Here is a 19,349-nt window from a genome sequence, read left to right as displayed (position 1 = left end):
TGGGGACCACGAGGATCTGTACTGTGAGAAGTGGGGACCACGAGGATCTGTACTGTGAGAAGTGGGGACCACGAGGATCTGTACTGTGAGAAGTGGGGACCACAAGGATCTGCACTGTGAGTAGTGGGGACCACAAAGATCTGTACTGGGAGTAGTGGGGTCCAAAATTATCTGTACTGGGAGCAGTGGGGACCACAAGCATCTGTACTGTGAGAAGTGGGCACCACAAGGATCTGTACTGGGAGCAGTGGAGACCACAAGGATCTGTACTGGGAGCAGTGGAGACCACAAGGATCTGTACTGTGAGAAGCGGGGACCACAAGGATCTGTACTGTGAGTGGTGGACACCACAAGGATGTGTACTGTGAGAAGCGGGGACCACAAGGATCTGTACTGTGAGTGGTGGACACCACAAGGATGTGTACTGTGAGTAGTGGGGACCACAAGGATGTGTATTAGGCCCAATTCCTTGTATTCTCTTTATTAATGACTTTGTGGGTGAGACTGGGAGTAAAGTGTCCGTCTTTGCAGTGTTTGTAGGATAATAAAAACTGATATTGGCAATATACTATTAGAAAAAGATTTAGCTAAAATGTCTGCATGGACAAACACATGGCAGATGAGTTTTAACGTAGATAAAAGTAAAATAAAGCTCTGCGGCCAGAGTAATCGTATGGCTGCATATAGAGTAGATGGAAATAAATTCGGTACTCCAGAACAGGAGAAGGACGGGGGATGCCAGTTACAAGGAAGCGGAGCAGCAGCACTCAATGTCAGGCAGCAGCCGCAAAAGCAAACAAGATTTTAGGATGTATAAAGAGATAAAATCTTGTGATTCCAACGTATTATTACCCCTCTATTAATCACTTGTGAAGTCACATCTAGAATATGGGATCCAGGTTTGGGCACTGCCTTGAAAGTAGAACATTGGAAAGTTAGAGTCGGTGTAAAAGTGGCAACTAGATTATTACATGGGATGGAGGCCTGTGCTATGATGAGAGGTTAGAAAATAGATGCCTCAGAGGAGATTTCATTTATATGCATCAATACATGTGTGGGCAATACAAGGGACTGGTAAATGACTTATTCTTTCCAAAGAACTTACAAAGGACCTAGAACATTCGCTATGTGAGGAGGAAATGCGATTCTGACATCTAAGTAAGAAAGGGTTCTTTCCAGTTAGAGCCTGTGCCGACCACAAGAGGCGGTAATGGCCGACACTAGATCAGGATTTATAAAGGGGCAGATGCTTTTCTCACCATTAATGGCATTGTGGCCTATAAATAATCTAGCGATAGAGAACGTATGATTGATGGAGAAAGGCTGAACTTGATGGACCGGAGTCTTTTATTCAACCTCTGTAACAATGTAGCATAGCTAGGACTTGTCGGTAGCTTTCCTGTCACTGACCTGGCCTCTGAACGAGCGGTTATTCCCCATCATCAAAGCTTGTAATTTTTGTCTTTTCAGAGATCTTTATTTAGTGTCAGTGAATAGAAATACTAATAGATTTCATGGAGGGAAAACCCATCACTCATGCAACAATAGAAAGATCGGATACAACAAATAATAAATCTGAGCCAGATGTGCGAAAACTGGACAAAGGATGTCCCAAAACTGGGGAAGTTCTCATTTATTAATGAACAAGTTTTATTTCACCCACAACTAAAATATCCCTGAACCTCACTCTGCCACATTCCGTATAGCAATATCCAGTGATTGTCAAAACTTTACAAACTTCTAGTAAATCAATGACATTTTACCTTTATTCCGACAAACGCTGGATCTGTACTGCTCCCTTGTCTCATCACTTTCACTGCGAGAGTCCCAGCGCTCTCACACACACGATAATAGGACTCCGTCAGGTCCAATACCGACCATGTCACTCCTAGTCTGCAGATATTGACGATAATAAACCATTGATAAGTGAGAGATGATCGATAGGTAGAAAGACAGACGGGTCGGAGAGAAAGAGGGCGCACCCCATACATAGCAGAACATAGATGAAAAAAGTTTATTCCATGACAAAGGTACACAATGTAGTTTTATATACAAGTGTGTGTACAGTATATATAATATTTTCCACAAGGTACCCCAAAAAACAAGAATTATCTATTTATTAAATTACTCGCCCAGCCTCGCCCCCTGCGACTTCTTCTTATTTCTAAGAATGAAGAAAAACCTAAAAAGGGAAAGCGTTTTCAGGACATAGACGAGGTTAAGAAAAAATAGCTGGGGGCATTTAAAAGCATTAGTTCAGAAGAATATAAAACCTGTTTCGAACAGAGAATAAACTGTTGGGACCAGTGAATATCATCTAACGAACAGCATTTTGAAGGGATTAATGTTTTCAAGATGTTATCTTAAATGTAAAAAAATAAATAAGTATTTCTCGTTTTTTGGGGGTATAATATATATATATGTGTAATATTGTATCTGTAGCGTTCAGTCTTTCGTACTGTGGACATTGCACTTATGCACTTACGTTTCCGGAGAAATCTTATTCCCGGTTGGATCAGAAATTTCAAATTCAAAACTATCAGAAATGACTTCGTACAAGGGATTGATGATGTAGCGAATCCTTCTCTGGTTTATGTCTTTTTGTGTAAATGTTCGTCCAAGGTGATCCCCTACAGAACAGAGAGCTTCAGCCACAGCACTAAGCACAACGAGCATCTCAAGACATCAGCAAGGGAAACTCTAATTCAAGGGGGAAGGATTGATCAGGCGGCAATCTGTAAGGCTGGGTTCACATTACATTCGGGCCACATGTCTGAAGCCCTTAAAAATGGGATTGGGATGAAACCACCTACAGAGCCGTTCACCATAATGAGGCAGACGGCCTCAACTTGTGCTCCTTCAGGCATCCGTTCTAGCAGGGTCTATTTTTTAGTCGGGCACAAAAGCCCAGTCTACCACACATTCGTGCCCACCTAAAAAAAAAGATGGGACACTGCAGGAATAGATATACGACCAATATCCGTAACAGAGTGGAAATGGGCTACAAGATACAAAGTGATACAAGCTAAATCATAAAAATATATTTTTATTGAATTAATGTATAAAATAGGCAAATTAAAAAGACAGAGATAGGCCTCCAAAAATGGGGACACAGACCACAAAACAAAGGTCAACATGAATCAAGTGGACATATATACAGAATCAATGGGACCCAGAGATGCACGTAAACAAAGTGCTAGTGCTAATGCAAAGGCAATAATATTAAAAGGAAAAAAAAGCCTTCTAACTATTAAGCTGTATGTGCTAAAATATCATGGCCTCCTAAATGGAGATGCTAAAAATAATCATGGCATAAATTCATTGGTGCCTACATGAAGTTAAATGCAGGTATCTCACATCAATAATAAACCCAAGGTAGCAACAGATAAAGAGTAAACAGTAAACGGTGTATTACCTATATGTAGAGGCCACCAAGGGATAATAACGGGTGATGTGTTCCCACCACCAACACGCTGTTTCACCTCGCTTCTTCCGGGGGCTTTTTTCTTAGCATCTCCATTTAGGAGGCCATGATATTTTGGCCCATACAGCGTAATAGTTAGAAGGCATTTTTCCTTTTAATATTATTACACTTGCATTTGCACTAGCACTTTTTTACGGGTATGCATGGGTCCCATTGATTTGATATACGGTACATTATATATCTAACTGATTCATCTGGACCTTTGTTTTGTGGTCTGGGTCCTCATTTGTGGAGGCCTATCCCTGTCTTTTTAATTTGTCTATTTTATACATTAATTCACTAACAATATATTTTTATGATTTAGCTTGTATCTCTTTTTATCTTGTGGCCAACTTACGCTCTGTTACGGATATTGGTTGTATGTCTGTTCCTGCAGTGTTCATCTTTTTTAGGTGGGCACGAATGCGTGGTCGACTGGGCTTTTATGCCTGCCTGTATATCTAAGTGTTCAAGAGTCCAGAACCTTGTGGTTATTGTTCTTGGGTCATATGTGTTTAACAGCAGGAACAGAGGCAACACTGAGCACAAAGTGTCTCAGCATCATTACAGCAATTGGTTCCTTCCGATTCCCATTTTTCATGGCTTCAGACGGAAGTCCCAACGGAACCAGAACTCTGTGGCCTGAACATAATGTGAACACAGCCTAAAAGTAAAACTCGTTGATTTATTATATCTCATGGTGAAACCACAGGACTCCAATAAAGACATGGGTACACACAAACCTATCACTTATAAGACACTAGAAAATATTTTCAAATCAAACAATGACCCAGGTCATGATCAAATTTTTGTCTAGTCCAAATTGTAGTCCAAGTTGTGGTCCATATTAGAGTCTAGGTTATGGCCCATGTTATAGTCCAAGTTATGGTCGAAGTTAATTGGGCTAAGGAGAAAGGAAAAAAGGGGACGAGCAAAAACAACATCACTACCTTGCTCCGTGAGTAGGCTGAAGGCCCAAATGCAAAACAACTCGATGTTACAAAAGTCACTTTGTCTTTACCCGATTTTGCATGTACCAGGTGTCCAAAGCGTGGAGATCTCAGAATAATATACAAGAGGTCTTCATCTGCGCTATCAGTGTCTGATGCCCTTAGATTCCAAGATGTGATCTGAATGGTCGACCTTCCATCCTTCATGGTCTCTACAGTAGATGGATTTCTCTTGTTCACTAACTTTGGAGGAGTTTTATCCACATGGTTTACCTAAAGGAAGGCAGGGAAATTAGAATTCTGTTGACTTTTATGATGTTTTTTTTCTGCCAATGCCTCGCTCTCAAGAGGATGTTTTCCGAAAAGTTAATATGTCCACTTAAATACATTATGAGAGACGTTGTGTACCTCTGAGCAGGGCTGCCTCTTCTTCAGGAGAAAATTATATGTAAAACCTAGTGGCACTTGTTATAGGTTAAGGACTCCTATAACATGGATTTTTTCATATGTTAGGCTACGTTCACATTTGCGTTGTGTGCTGCGTCGGCGACGCAACGCACAACGCACGCAAAACGCATGCAAAACGCAGCAAAACGCAGCGTTTTGTGACGCATGCGTTCATTTTTTTAGCGCAAAAAAATGCAACATGCTGCGTCTTCTGCGCCCTGACGCTTGCGCCAAAAAAAACGCATGCGTCACAAAACGCAACACAACACATGTCCATGCGCCCCCCATGTTAAATATAGGGGCGCATGACGCATGCGTCGCCGCAGCTGCGCCCGACGCAATGCAAATGTGAACGTAGCCTTAGTAGTTACCTTTGGTTAAACTGCACTAAGCTTCAGTCTGCCTGATGCAGGTGTCAGGTCTTTGTGTTTCTCCTAGTAATATAGGCATGATGTAAGGTCTGCGTGTCTCTCCCAGTAATATAGGTTGGATGTGAGGTCTGTGTGTCTCTCCCAGTAATATAGGTTGGATGTGAGGTCTGTGTGTCTCTCCCAGTAATATAGGCTGGATGTGAGGTCTGTGTGTCTCTCTCAGTAATATAGGCTGGATGTGAGCTCTGTGTGTCTCTCCCAGTAATATAAGCTGGATGTGAGGTCTGTGTGTCTCTCCCAGTAATATAGGCTGGATGTAAGGTCTGCGTGTCTCTCCCAGTAATATAGGTTGGATGTGAGGTCTGTGTGTCTCTCCCAGTAATATAGGCTGGATGTGAGGTCTGTGTGTCTCTCTCAGTAATATAGGCTGGATGTGAGCTCTGTGTGTCTCTCCCAGTAATATAAGCTGGATGTGAGGTCTGTGTGTCTCTCCCAGTAATATAGGCTGGATGTGAGGTCTGTGTGTCTCTCCCAGTAATATAGGCTGGTTGTGAGGTCTGTGTGTCTCTCCCAGTAATATAGGCTGGATGTGAGGTCTGTGTGTCTCTCAGTAATATAGGCTGGATGTGAGCTCTGTGTGTCTCTCCCAGTAATATAATCTGGATGTGAGGTCTGTGTGTCTCTCCCAGTAATATAGGCAGGATGTGATGTCTGTGTGTCTCTCCCAGTAATATAGGCTGGATGTGAGATCTGTGTGTCTCTCCCAGTAATATAGGCTGGATGTGAGGTCTGTGTGTCTCCCCCAGTAATATAGGCAGGATGTGAGGTCTGTGTCTCTCTCCCATTAATATAGGCTGGATGTGAGGGTTGTGTGTCTCTCCCAGTAATATATGCTAGATGTGAGATCTGTGTGTCTCTCCCAGTTATATAGGCTGGATGTGAGGTCTGTGTATCTCTCCCAGTAATATATGATGGATGTGAGGTCTGTGTGTCTCCCCCAGTAATATAGGCAGGATGTGAGGTCTGTGTGTCTCTCCCAGTAATATATTCTGGATGTGAGTTCTGTGTGTCTCTCCCAGTAATATAGGCTGGATGTGAGGTCTGTGTGTCTCTCCCAGTAATATAGGCTGGATGTGAGGTCTGTGTGTCTCCCCCAGTAATATAGGTTGGATGTGAGCTCTGTGTGTCTCTCCCAGTAATATAGGCTGGATGTGAGCTCTGTGTGTCTCTCCCAGTAATATAGGCTGGATGTGAGCTCTGTGTGTCTCTCCCAGTAATATAGGTTGGGTGTGAGGTCTGTGTGTCTCCCCAGTAATATAGGCTGGATGTGAGGTCTGTGTGTCTCCCCCAGTAATATAGGTTGGATGTGAGCTCTGTGTGTCTCTCCCAGTAATATAGGCTGGATGTGAGCTCTGTGTGTCTCTCCCAGTAATATAGGCTGGATGTGAGCTCTGTGTGTCTCTCCCAGTAATATAGGTTGGGTGTGAGGTCTGTGTGTCTCCCCAGTAATATAGGCTGGATGTGAGGTCTGTGTGTCTCCCCCAGTAATATAGGTTGGATGTGAGCTCTGTGTGTCTCTCCCAGTAATATAGGCTGGATGTGAGCTCTGTGTGTCTCTCCCAGTAATATAGGCTGGATGTGAGCTCTGTGTGTCTCTCCCAGTAATATAGGTTGGGTGTGAGGTCTGTGTGTCTCCCCAGTAATATAGACTGGATGTGAGGTCTGTGTGTCTCTCCCAGTAATATAGGCTGGATGTGAGGTCTGTGTGTCTCTCCCAGTAATATAGGCTGGATGTGAGCTCTGTGTGTCTCTCCCAGTAATATAGGCTGGATGTGAGCTCTGTGTGTCTCTCTCAGTAATATAGGCAGGATGTGAGATCTGTGTGTCTCTCCCAGTAATATAGGCTGGATGTGAGCTCTGTGTGTCTCTCTCAGTAATATAGGCTGGATGTGAGCTCTGTGTGTCTCCCAGTAATATAGGCTGGATGTGAGGTCTGTGTGTCTCTCCCAGTAATACAGGTTAGATGTGAGATCTGTGTGTCTCTTCCAATAATATAGGCTAGATGTAAGATCTGTGTGTGTCTCGCCCAGTAATATAAATTTAAAAAAACTGACCGACACATCCAAATATAGACTAAGTGTGAACAGGTGCTGAGCCTAGAGTCACCAACTCGCATACAGTCAAATAAATAAGGCAGCACTCTGTAGCGCCAAAACCGGCAAACATGAAACATGAAAATTGAATTGCATTACTGCACTAGAAATATGCCTTATCGTGGCTACTAGGTACACATGAATTGGCCAATTTATGCTCTAAACTTTCTCAATTTTTCATATTTCTAGTGCAGTAATGCAATTCAATTTTCAGGTTTCATGTTTGCAGGTTTTGGCGCTACAGTGTGCTGCCTTATTTATTTGACTGTCTCCCAGTAATATAGGCTGGATGTAAAAAAAATGTAATTCTTATTATTTGCATATGAACTTTCTGCACTAAGAATTATATTTATAATTGAATACAACTACAAAAAAGCATAAATATTAAAGTGCAAGTGCAAGTCTAATGCAAAGCTGTTTCCAAATTAAGGCTGAATGTAATCATGAATACTCATGGATAAAATCAATTAGGTTCAAGTGCTAGTGCTGTTCAGAACTGAAAAGAGTGTTTTCACCTAAAGGTACCGTCACACTCAGCGACGCTGCAGCGATATAGACAACGAGCCGATCGCTGCAGCGTCGCTGTTTAGGTCGCTGTAGAGACGTCAAACACAGCAGCTCCAGATTGATGCAGGAGCGATCCAGTGACGTAACGGTGACTCACTTATCGTTCTCACAGGTCGTTAGCTCCAGGTAAAACATTTGGCATCGTTGCTTTTGCTGTCAAACACGACGATACACACCGACCTGACGACCAAATAAAGTTCTGGACTTCTAGCTCCGACCAGCGATATCACAGCGGGATCCAGATCGCTGCTGCGTGTCAAACACAATGAGATTTCTAACCAGGACGCTGCAACGTCACGGATCGTTGTCGTTCTCGTAAAGTTGCTGAGTGTGAAGGTACCTTAACCCCTTCCCGACATGTGACGGTATAGTACGTCACATGTCGGGACCCCCGCTTTGATGTGCGCTCCGGCGGTGAGCGCACATCAAAGTCGCGACATGTCAGCTGTTTTTTACAGCTGACATGTGCGCGCAATAGCGGCGGGTGAAATCGCGATCACCCGCCGCTATTAACTAGTTAAATGCCGCTGTCAAGCGCAGACAGCGGCATTTAACTACCGCATCCGGCCGTGCGGCCGGATATGAGCGCATCGCCGACCCCTGTCACATGATCGGGGGTCGGCGATGCTCCTCCATTGTAACCATAGAGGTCCTTGAGACCTCTATGGTTACTGATTGCCGGTGGCTGTGAGCGCCCCCCTGTGGTCGGCGCTCACAGCACACCTGCATTTTAGCTACATAACAGCGATCTGATGATCGCTGTTATGTAGCAGAGCCGATCGGGCTGTGCCTGCTTCTAGCCTCCCATGGAGGCTATAGAAGCATGGCAAAAGTAAAAAAAAAAAGTTTTTAAAAATGTGAAAAAAATAAAAAAAACATAAAAGTTTAAATCACCCCCCTTTCGCCCCAATCAAAATAAATCAATAAAAAAAACCAAAAACCTACACATATTTGGTATCGCCGCGTTCAGAATCGCCCGATCTATCAATTAAAAAAAAGCATTAACCTGATCGCTAAATGGCGTAATGAGAAAAAAATTCGAAACGCCAGATTTACGTTTTTTTGGTCGCCACGACATTGCATTAAAATGCAATAACGGGCGATCAAAAGAACGTATCTACACCAAAATGCTATCATTAAAAATGCCAGCTCGGCACGCAAAAAATAAGCCCTCACCTGACCCCAGATCACGAAAAATGGAGACGCTACGAGTATCGGAAAATGGCGCAATTTTGTTTTGTTTTGTTTTTTGCAAAGTTTGGAATTTTTTTCACCACTTAGGTGAAAAATAACCTAGTCATGTTAGGTGTCTATGAACTCGTAGTGACCTGGAGAATCATAATGGCAGGTCAGTTTTAGCATTTAGTTAACCTAGCAAAATAGGCAAGCAAAAAACAAGTGTGGGATTGCACTTTTTTTGCAATTTCACTGCACTTGGAATTTTTTTCCCGTTTTCTAGTACACGACATGCTAAAACCAATGATGTCGTTCAAAAGTACAACTCGTCCCGCAAAAAATAAGCCCTCACATGGCCAAATTGACGGAAAAATAAAAAAGTTATGGCTCTGGGAAGGAGGGGAGCGAAAAACGAAAACGGAAAAACGGAAAAAGCTCCGGGGGTGAAGGGGTTAAGACTAAGTGTAGTTAGAGATCACTATGCACATGATTATAGTATTCAATTGGTATTGTAAAGCAGATGTTTACTTACAGCTTGGGAAAAGGGGTCTGTACCTCCAGCTGTTCCCACCCTGACGACACCATTTTGCCACGCTTCTTCCAGGGGTGTTCTGATCAGCACTAGCACTTTAACCTAATTGAGACTATCCATATGCATGCATGATTGCATTCAGCCTTAATTTGGAAACAACTTTGGTTTACACTGGCACTTTAATATTTATGCATTTTTTTGTACGTGTATTCAATTATAAGTATAACTCCTACAATCTATATATGCACTTTCTATGCTTACTCCATTTGGACAATCCCTGCTTATTTTTATTATGTGAGGGGTTTTTTTTTACGTATTTTCAAATAAAAATGTTTTATTTTAAGTATAATTAAGGCACGGGTCTCTTCTTAACCTGAGACTGCGGACCTCGGGCAGAGGGGTAAATTGTGGTAAATTGTCTACTTTGAAGTGTTATGCACATCATTAACTTTGACAAGTGTGTTTCATAACCCCAGTTGTATTTTTGCTTGTCACTTTTCAAAACTGGATTGAGGTGGAAAAAAGTTGCAAATTTTTGCACAAATTTTCCATCTGCTATAATTTTTTACTTTTTTAAAAGAAAAAAAAAAACTGGTGCAAATTTGGCAACATTTTCCCAGAGTGCCTGGAAATATTTGAAAAAGTATACATGCACAGGGTATATGCAAATCATTTTCTTCTTATATTTCTTTTTTAGCATCTTATGCAGAACATTCAGCGATTTATACAATGGAGACTGTGAGGGGTAAAACTTTTCTTTTTCTAACCTATTTGGACAATTTGCACAACCCTTGGGGACGCTCACCTTCATGCCTCTGTCCAGCTCATTAACTGCTTCACTAACTGCATTCTGTGTTTCTTAAATGATGTCTCCTTACCTGACATCTTGTGACATCTGATTAGTAAACTAGGCCATGAATTTAAGAAATAAGCACTCTTGCCTGCCGTGCCCGTTAACCCCTTGTTTACCCGATGACCTGACAAAGAATCTGTATGCAGCAGCTTTCCAAAGATGCATAAATGTAACATTTTATTAAAAAAAATAGAAAAAAACTCCCCAAATCTACAAATCTATAATATATTTTTTTTTTATTATTACTGGACTGTTTTTAATATATTATGTTAATGCATTTATTTTTTTTTCTGATTTCTTTATCATCCCTTCTAAAACTCTGTGCACTGGAGGAATTTCCGATATGAAATCATAGTTCATCCTGGGACTCATGGTTCATAACAGAAATTATTAGAACAGATGCAGAGCAATAGGAAGAAAAGAGAAGGAAAAGGGTTGACATTTTTTTTTACCCATCCAAGGTCTTTAGAAAGCCAAGTGTATATTATGAAGACTGGTGTCTAGTTATAGTGCTTTGGAACAAAGCACTATACTGTTATTCCACCGTGGTAAACTTCTTCTTATTCTTATTATTCAGTCCGCACGTAATGCGGCCCGAACCGCTAAACTCACAGACTCCAGTGAGGTGTCATTTCGAAGCCAGCGTTCCTGAGAGGTGTGCTAAGTATTTTTCGTGTCGATCGGATTTGTAGTTTTTGCGCAATTTGTGTTTGAAAAAAGTCTTTCAATGCGTTTCAATGGAGAAATTGTCCCATACGTTTATAATGGGCTGGTTTCTGAGGCAATTTCTAAAAATAACTGCCAACTGGCTGATTAGCTCATTGATATGCGCAGTCAGACACAGTTACTATGCCAACGCCTATGAAGTCTACATCAGCTCACCAGGTCACAAGTTTTGTCAGATAATATCAGCTCTTAAAGTGACAGTACAGCACAATTCCAAACCACTATCCGTAGTCTTATGATTATTAGATGGTGGCCCGATTCTAACTCATCGGGTATTCTAGAATATGCATGTCCACGTAGTATATTGCACAGCCACGCAGTATACAGTGCAGAGCCGTGCAGTACACAGCGCAGAGCCGCGCAGTACACAGCGCAGAGCCGCGCAGTACACAGCGCAGAGCCGCGCAGTATAAAGCGCAGAGCCGCGCAGTACCCAGCGCAGAGCCGCGCAGTACACAGCGCAGAGCCGTGCAGTACACAGCGCAGAGCCGTGCAGTACACAGCGCAGAGCCGCGCAGTACACAGCGCAGAGCCGCGCAGTACACAGCGCAGAGCCGTGCAGTACACAGCGCAGAGCCGCGCAGTATAAAGCGCAGAGCCGTGCAGTACACAGCGCAGAGCCGCGCAGTACACAGCGCAGAGCCGCGCAGTACACAGCGCAGAGCCGCGCAGTATAAAGCGCAGAGCCGCGCAGTATAAAGCGCAGAGCCGCGCAGTACACAGCGCAGAGCCGCGCAGTACACAGCGCAGAGCCGCGCAGTATAAAGCGCAGAGCCGTGCAGTACACAGCGCAGAGCCGCGCAGTACACAGCGCAGAGCCGTGCAGTACACAGCGCAGAGCCGCGCAGTATAAAGCGCAGAGCCGTGCAGTACACAGCGCAGAGCCGTGCAGTACACAGCGCAGAGCCGCGCAGTACACAGCGCAGAGCCATGCAGTACACAGCGCAAAGCCGCGCAGTATAAAGCGCAGAGCCGCGCAGTATAAAGCGGAGAGCCGCGCAGTACACAGCGCAGAGCCGAGCAGTACACAGCGCAGAGCCGCGCAGTAGACAGCGCAGAGCCGTGCAGTACAGAGCGCAGAGCCGCGCAGTATACCGCGCAGAGCCGTGCAGTACACAGCGCAGAGCCGCGCAGTACACAGCGCAGAGCCGCGCAGTACACAGCGCAGAGCCGCGCAGTACACAGCGCAGAGCCGCGCAGTACACAGCGCAGAGCCGAGCAGTACACAGCGCAGAGCCGCGCAGTACACAGCGCAGAGCCGCGCAGTACAGAGCGCAGAGCCGCACAGTATAAAGCGCAGAGCCGTGCAGTACACAGCGCAGAGCCGCGCAGTACACAGCGCAGAGCCGCGCAGTACACAGTGCAGAGCCGCACAGTACACAGCACAGAGCCGCGCAGTACACAGCGCAGAGCCACCCAGTATACAGCGCAGAGCCGCGCAGTACGCAGCGTAGAGCCACGCAGTATGCAGCGCAGAGCCGCGCAGTATACAGCGCTGAGCCGCGTAGTATACAGCGCAGAGCCCCGCAGTATACAGTGCAGAGCCCCGCAGTATACAGCGCAGACACGCGCAGTACACAGCACGGACACGCGCAGTACACAGCGCAGACACGCGCAGTACACAGCACGGACACGCGCAGTACACAGCGCAGAGCCGCGCAGTACACAGCGCAGAGCCGCGTAGTATACAGCGAAGAGCCACGCAGTATATAGCGCAGAGCCGCGCAGTACAAAGCGCAGAGCTGCGCAGAGCTGCGCAGTATACAGCGCAGAGCCGCGCAGTATACAGCGCAGAACGCGCAGTACACAGTGCAGAGCCGCGCAGTACACAGCGCAGAGCCGTGCAGTACACAGCGCAGAGCCGCGCAGTACACAGCGCAGAGCCACGCAGTATACAGCGCAGAGCCGCGTAGTATACAGCGCAGAGCCGCGTAGTATACAGTGCAGAGCCACGCAGTATACAGCACAGAGCCACGCAGTATACAGCGCAGAGCCACGTAGTTATACTGCCCAGTCACATAGTATATTGTCCAGTCACATAGTCTGCATATCACTGTTAAAAAAAAAAAAAAATTAAAATAAAAAAGTTACATACTCACCTCCTGGAGCGGCCGGTATCTGATGGTTGTTGCACCTCCTAGAGCGGCCGGTACACGATGCTTGTTGCACCTGGAGTGGCCGGTACCCGATGCTTGTTGCGCGCTCCGGTCCCAAGAGTGCATTGCGGTCTCACGAGATGATGACGTAGCGGTGTTGTGAGACAGAAAGACGGAAGTGCCCTTAGATAATTAGATAGTAGATTACCCCGCTCACCAATTCGGAACCCGAGAGGCCCGGCCCACCAAATCGGACCCCGAGGGGCCCGGCCCACCAAATCGGACCCAGAGTGACCCCGCCCCCTAAATCAGACCCAGAGTGACCCCGCCCACCAAATCGGACCCAGAGTGGCTCCGCCCACCAAATCGGACCCAGAGTGACCCCTTCCACCAAATCAGACCCAGAGTGACCCCTTCCACCAAATCGGGCCCAGAGTGACCCCTTCCACCAAATCGGGCCCAGAGTGACCCCGCCCACCAAATCGGACCCAGAGTGACCCCACCCACCAAATCGGACCCTGAGGTGCCCAGCCCACCAAATCAGACCCTGAGGTGCCCAGCCCACCAAATCGGACCGAGTGACCCCACCCACCAAATTGGTCCCTAAGGTGCCCCGCCCACCAAATCGGACCCAGAGTGGCTCCGCCCACCGAATCGGACCAAAAGTGACCCCGCCCACCGAATCGGACCTAGATTTACCCCGCCCACAAAATCAGACCCAGATTGACCCAACCCACCAAATCGGACCGCCTGAGGGGCACCCAAGTGTGAAAGTCTTGCAGGGGCAGCCCGGGCACCATTCCAAAGCACTATCTGTAGTTCCTTCAGGAAATACCCATCTAGTTAGCATTTGTACCCCATGTAGAAGAACAAGCAAACTCAAACATTGCTAAAAAGAATCCTAAAAGTTAAGGTCGTAAATTTCTCCCTAACTATTTTTAAACGGAATTTGAAATGATAGAAATCATTGAGCATATTGGTACTTTACAGTAAACAACGAACAAAGTAAGAGTTAACGTCTCTAACATTCCACATCCATCATACGGGACTTCCATCCATAAGGGAGCTGGGCATACAAATCTTTCCAAAACACTGACTCCTGAACTTTTGCCAGAGGTATCTCTCCCTAGTGATTCTGAATGCAGAATTACCCGACATGTTAAAACAGTCAACTCTCTGTAAGCAGTTTAGTATGTGCGGTAAATCATAGGACAGGAGGAATATAAAGATGCAGCACTTATAAGTCCTTACATTATTTATGCTGGAGGCAACCTGGAGGCTGCACAGCAACTCTTATGAAAAAGTGTTGGCCTCCAAAAATTACCATAAACAAAGACATCAACGTATTACAACCGAATGTGCTAGGACACAACTATTATACAGCTATACCAATGTGTAATATCAATATTATAATACTGCACATAATATTAGTGTGTACGAGAATATAACTACTATAATACTGCCCCTATGTACAAGAATATAACTACTATAATACTGCTCCTATGTACAAGAATATAACTACTATAATACTGCCCCTATGTACAAGAATATAACTACTATAATACTGCCACTATGTACAAGAATATAACTACTATAATACTGCCCCTATGTACAAGAATATAACTACTGTAATACTGTCCCTATGTACAAGAATATAACTACTATAATACTGCTCCTATGTACAAGAATATAACTACTATAATACTGCTCCTATGTACAAGAATATAACTACTATAATACTGCTCCTATGTACAAGAATATAACTACTATAATACTGCTCCTATGTACAAGAATATAACTACTATAATACTGCTCCTATGTACAAGAATATAACTACTATAATACTGCTCCTATGTACAAGAATATAACTACTATAATACTGCTCCTATGTACAAGAATATAACTACTATAATACTGCTCCTATGTACAAGAATATAACTACTAAAATACTGCCCCTATGTACAAGAATATAACTACTATAATACTGCTCCTATGTACAAGAATATAACTACTATAATACTGCCCCTATGTACAAGAATATAACTACTATAATACTGCCCCTATGTACAAGAATATAACTACTATAATACTGCTCCTATGTACAAGAATATAACTACTATAATACTGCTCCTATGTACAAGAATATAACTACTATAATACTGCCCCTATGTACAAGAATATAACTACTATAATACTGCTCCTATGTACAAGAATATAACTACTATAATACTGCTCCTATGTACAAGAATATAACTACTATAATACTGCTCCTATGTACAAGAATATAACTACTATAATACTGCCCCTATGTACAAGAATATAACTACTATAATACTGCCCCTATGTACAAGAATATTACTACTATAATACTGCTCCTATGTACAAGAATATAACTACTATAATACTGCCCCTATGTACAAGAATATAACTACTATAATACTGCTCCTATGTACAAGAATATAACTACTATAATACTGCCCCTATGTACAAGAATATAACTACTATAATACTGCTCCTATGTACAAGAATATAACTACTATAATACTGCCCCTATGTACAAGAATATAACTATAATACTTCCCCATATATAATAATATAGCTACTATAATACAGATTTTTTTTTTAAACAATGAGTGGCTTTACTGTGTAAATCAGGACAGGACAAGCCTTTCACATAAAAATTTGTTCTTTGTTACTGTTCTTCTTTTTGGCCAAGAAATGAAGATGCTTAAAGCACTTCTCCTCCCATCCAAGTTTTTATCCTCTTAATATATTGCAGTCATCATATTATATAGCACTGTGTACTTACAATTGCTCATTTTGCCATTCTACCCGGCTAATTCTTCTCTTTTCTTTGCTCAATGTGTAAACTCAACTCCTTATCCAGCTATTCCACTCCTCCCCTTTCCCATAGACTTTTGCAGTGACTTATGACTCATGCAGAGAAAATTGACCTCCTGTTTCTACATAGAGCTTAGAATGATTCAGCTAGTCAGTTTATGATCATGTGATATCATAGACCTAATGAAAAACAAATAAAATGAGGCGGGTAGAAAGGAAAAATGAGCAACTGTAAATACACAGTGCTGTATAATATGATGAATGCAATATATTAAGAGGATAACAACTTTGATGGGAGGAGGAGTGCTTCTTTAAAAGAAGACGTCCCACTTTTAAAGACGTTTCCACCTTCAAAAAAATATGGTTCCAAAAGCTAATATACAAATTAAATAACAAACACAACTAGTACGTACCTTCCTCGGGTCCTGCGCTGTGTCTACAGTGAAGATCATCTTTACAACCAATTACTGAACTCAACGGCTTGTGAAACCTATTTCGGCAGAGCTGATTGACTGCAGCGGTGATGTGCCCTGTAGATGTGATGTCACCGCTGCAGCCAGGAAACAGCGGAGAGATGTCGCTGGATGCAGAGAAGGCGAGGTTCTGTTGTGTTTGTTGTCTTATATGTATACAGTGGGGGAAATAAGTATTTGATCCCTTGCTGATTTTGTAAGTTTTATATAATTTATACAATGTGATTTTCTGGATTTTATTTTTTATATTCTATCTCTCAATGTTAATATTAACCCTCCCTTAAAATTATAGACTGCTCATGTCTTTGTCAGTGGGCAAACTTACAAAATTAGCAAGGGATCAAATGCTTATTTCCCCCACTGTACAAGTGTGGAGCCCCAGGGTCCTGGTCGTCACAGTAGCTTTGCTTTCCTCACGGGGAGAGTGATGTTACGCTTGAAGGCAAGAAGGGATAACTGTAACCAGGTACCACAAACATGCAACACATTCACACTCCAGGCCACCAGGGGGAGCTTTTGATCATACTTGCTAGGTGACTCCCTATATATATATATCTGGTAGTCTGTAGGGAAAGTTAGTTAGTTCCAGCAAGGTCCAGTCAGTGCTTGTCTGGGGACAGACTGGATCAGTCTGAGGAGAGAAGAAGGTTTTACGGAGCTGTGTAGCTGCAGTGCAGCAACTCCTGGGAAGAGACACTGAGAAAGCCGAATACATTGCAGAGAGCATGCAGGAGAGCAAAGCACAGGAGTGAATACCAGGGGGAGACCAGCCATGAGCTAGTTCCCTCCTTCTGAGGCGCAGAGACCGGTAGCCGGAACACCGAGGTTGTAAGGACCTCTATGACTTACATCAGAGACCGGCAGGACAGCTGAACTCCAAGTTACCTGTCCGACCTAACACCCAGGAGGCACGGTGGCACCCCTCAGAGGCCGGTGCATGCTAGAGTCCCTATAAACAGCCTCAAGCCACCAGTCATACGGGTTATGTCCTATCCTATCCGGGAGACAGAGAGAGAAAGATAACATCTGTGAGGACCTTATGTGAAGCCCTAGGCAGTAAGGGACTACAACACAGCGGCGCTAAAGGAAGGCTTTTGATTTCCACCTGGATAAGGGGGTTCCTAACTTGCCTTCAAGCCGGCCGGACCCTATCTGCCCTGTGATCTGGTGCTGGACTGTGGATGCCTTCAGTAAAGGTAAAAGACACTGCAACCGTATTGTCCTCGTTCTTTACTACACTCCTCACCATCTTCCATCTACACTCCGGGATCCCTGGGGATATACTTCACCTGTGGGAAATTATACCATTTAGCTGCCATAACATCACCCCAGAGGACCCCTTAAAGCAGCGTCGGTCACCCTGACCGAATAGCACAGGTGGCGTCACGAACACAAACTTTATTCCCTTTAAAGACATTCCCCCTTTTACATAGACGTTCCAGGGCCACGGACCAGGTCGCCGCCGTGACATCCCCCTGTGAACTCAGGACCCAGTACCGAGTACCCCACTGCCCTGACAGGGCGAGCCACAAGTTTTTGGGGTCATATTTTTGGAAGGTGGAAAACCCTTTTTAACTGTAGATTTTCTAAAAGGGAGAATTAGATATGGTATTCTAAAAAGAACTTCAAGCACGAGAGGAGATAATCTCTGTGTGACACCCCAGGAGTCCGGGTACCACATTGGTGCTGTCTGCCTCTCGGGGAGGGTGATACCATGCCTGGAAGCGAGGAGGATCCCTTTAACAGGTAACACGTACACACAACACTGTTCTGACTCCAGACCAGAAGGGGGAGCTCTAGACCCGGTTTCAGGGTAGCTTCCCTATATATATTCTGGCTGGAGGAGGAGTTAGAGAGTAAGAGTGGAGAGTGTGAAGGGAGAAGGAGCAAAGGAGAAGTGATGAGCTGGAGGGGAGCTGCGACTGAGCTCCCTCCAAGCTGAAGCGCAGGAACCGGACACCGGGAGTCCGAGGCTGTGTGGGACTGTATGCCCCACAGCAGAAACTGAAGGGCTGGAGATTTCAAGTTTCATGTCCACAACTACACCCGAAGGCACAGCAGCATATTTAGAGCCCGGAGTCACTGCAAGTACGGACACCTGTAAAAAGGCTCGCGTTGCCTGCCATGCGGGTACTGTCCTACTTATAGGACAGACGGAGAGAGGACCTTGTGTGAAGCCTCAGGCAGCAAGGGACGCACATTACAGTGCAGTAAGGAAGGCTTCCAACCCCACCTGGCTAAGGGGACTTCAAATCGCTTCCAGGCTGCCCAGATCCCAAGATAACCTGTAAAAGGTGAAAAAATAGGAGCTTACATTTATTCTGCCTCCTGTAGCGACGTTTCGGTCAACAGACCTTTATCAAGCTTGATAAAGGTCTGTTGACCGAAACGTCGCAACAGGAGGCAGAATAAATGTAAGCTCCTATTTTTTCACCATCCATTGTGGCGCTGTCTTTTTGTTTTTTGTGGTCTTGGTACTGTCCGGGATGGGCTCCCTGGTTTTGGACGTGCGCCCTTGTGTCCGCTGATACCTTCAATCTATATATAAAAGGGTGCGGTTTTGACTTTCTTTTGTTTTGAACCTGTAACCTGTGCCTTGGACCGTGAGTGCATCAGTAAAAGGTAAAGAAACTGCAAATCCTGTGTCTTGCAATTCCTTTTTGCACCCTAACATCCATCATCCTTTACAAATTACACCGGG

General features: G+C 44.4%; 1 protein-coding gene across 4 annotated transcripts in view; it reads right to left on the bottom strand.

The window, feature by feature from the left end:
* Nucleotides 1–19,349, bottom strand: part of LOC143787805 (FRAS1-related extracellular matrix protein 1-like) — a 146,009-nt gene that overhangs the window by 21,024 nt on the left and 105,636 nt on the right. For 3 of the 4 annotated variants that reach the window (XM_077276869.1, XM_077276868.1, XM_077276870.1), the window contains 3 exons: nt 4,485–4,686; nt 2,486–2,630; nt 1,764–1,893 (listed from right to left, as the gene is read on the bottom strand). In XM_077276869.1, coding sequence (XP_077132984.1) covers nt 1,764–1,893; nt 2,486–2,630; nt 4,485–4,686 — 477 coding nt within the window. Of the gene's footprint in view, nt 1–1,763; nt 1,894–2,485; nt 2,631–4,413; nt 4,687–19,349 lie in introns of those variants that run through there. The other variant, XR_013218473.1, reaches the window with a different exon arrangement.

The sequence above is a fragment of the Ranitomeya variabilis genome, chromosome 8 (assembly GCF_051348905.1).
Source record: "Ranitomeya variabilis isolate aRanVar5 chromosome 8, aRanVar5.hap1, whole genome shotgun sequence".
NCBI lineage: Eukaryota > Metazoa > Chordata > Amphibia > Anura > Dendrobatidae > Ranitomeya > Ranitomeya variabilis.
The sequence above is the reverse complement of the archived record's forward strand: the minus strand, read 5'-3'. Positions and strand labels throughout refer to the sequence as shown.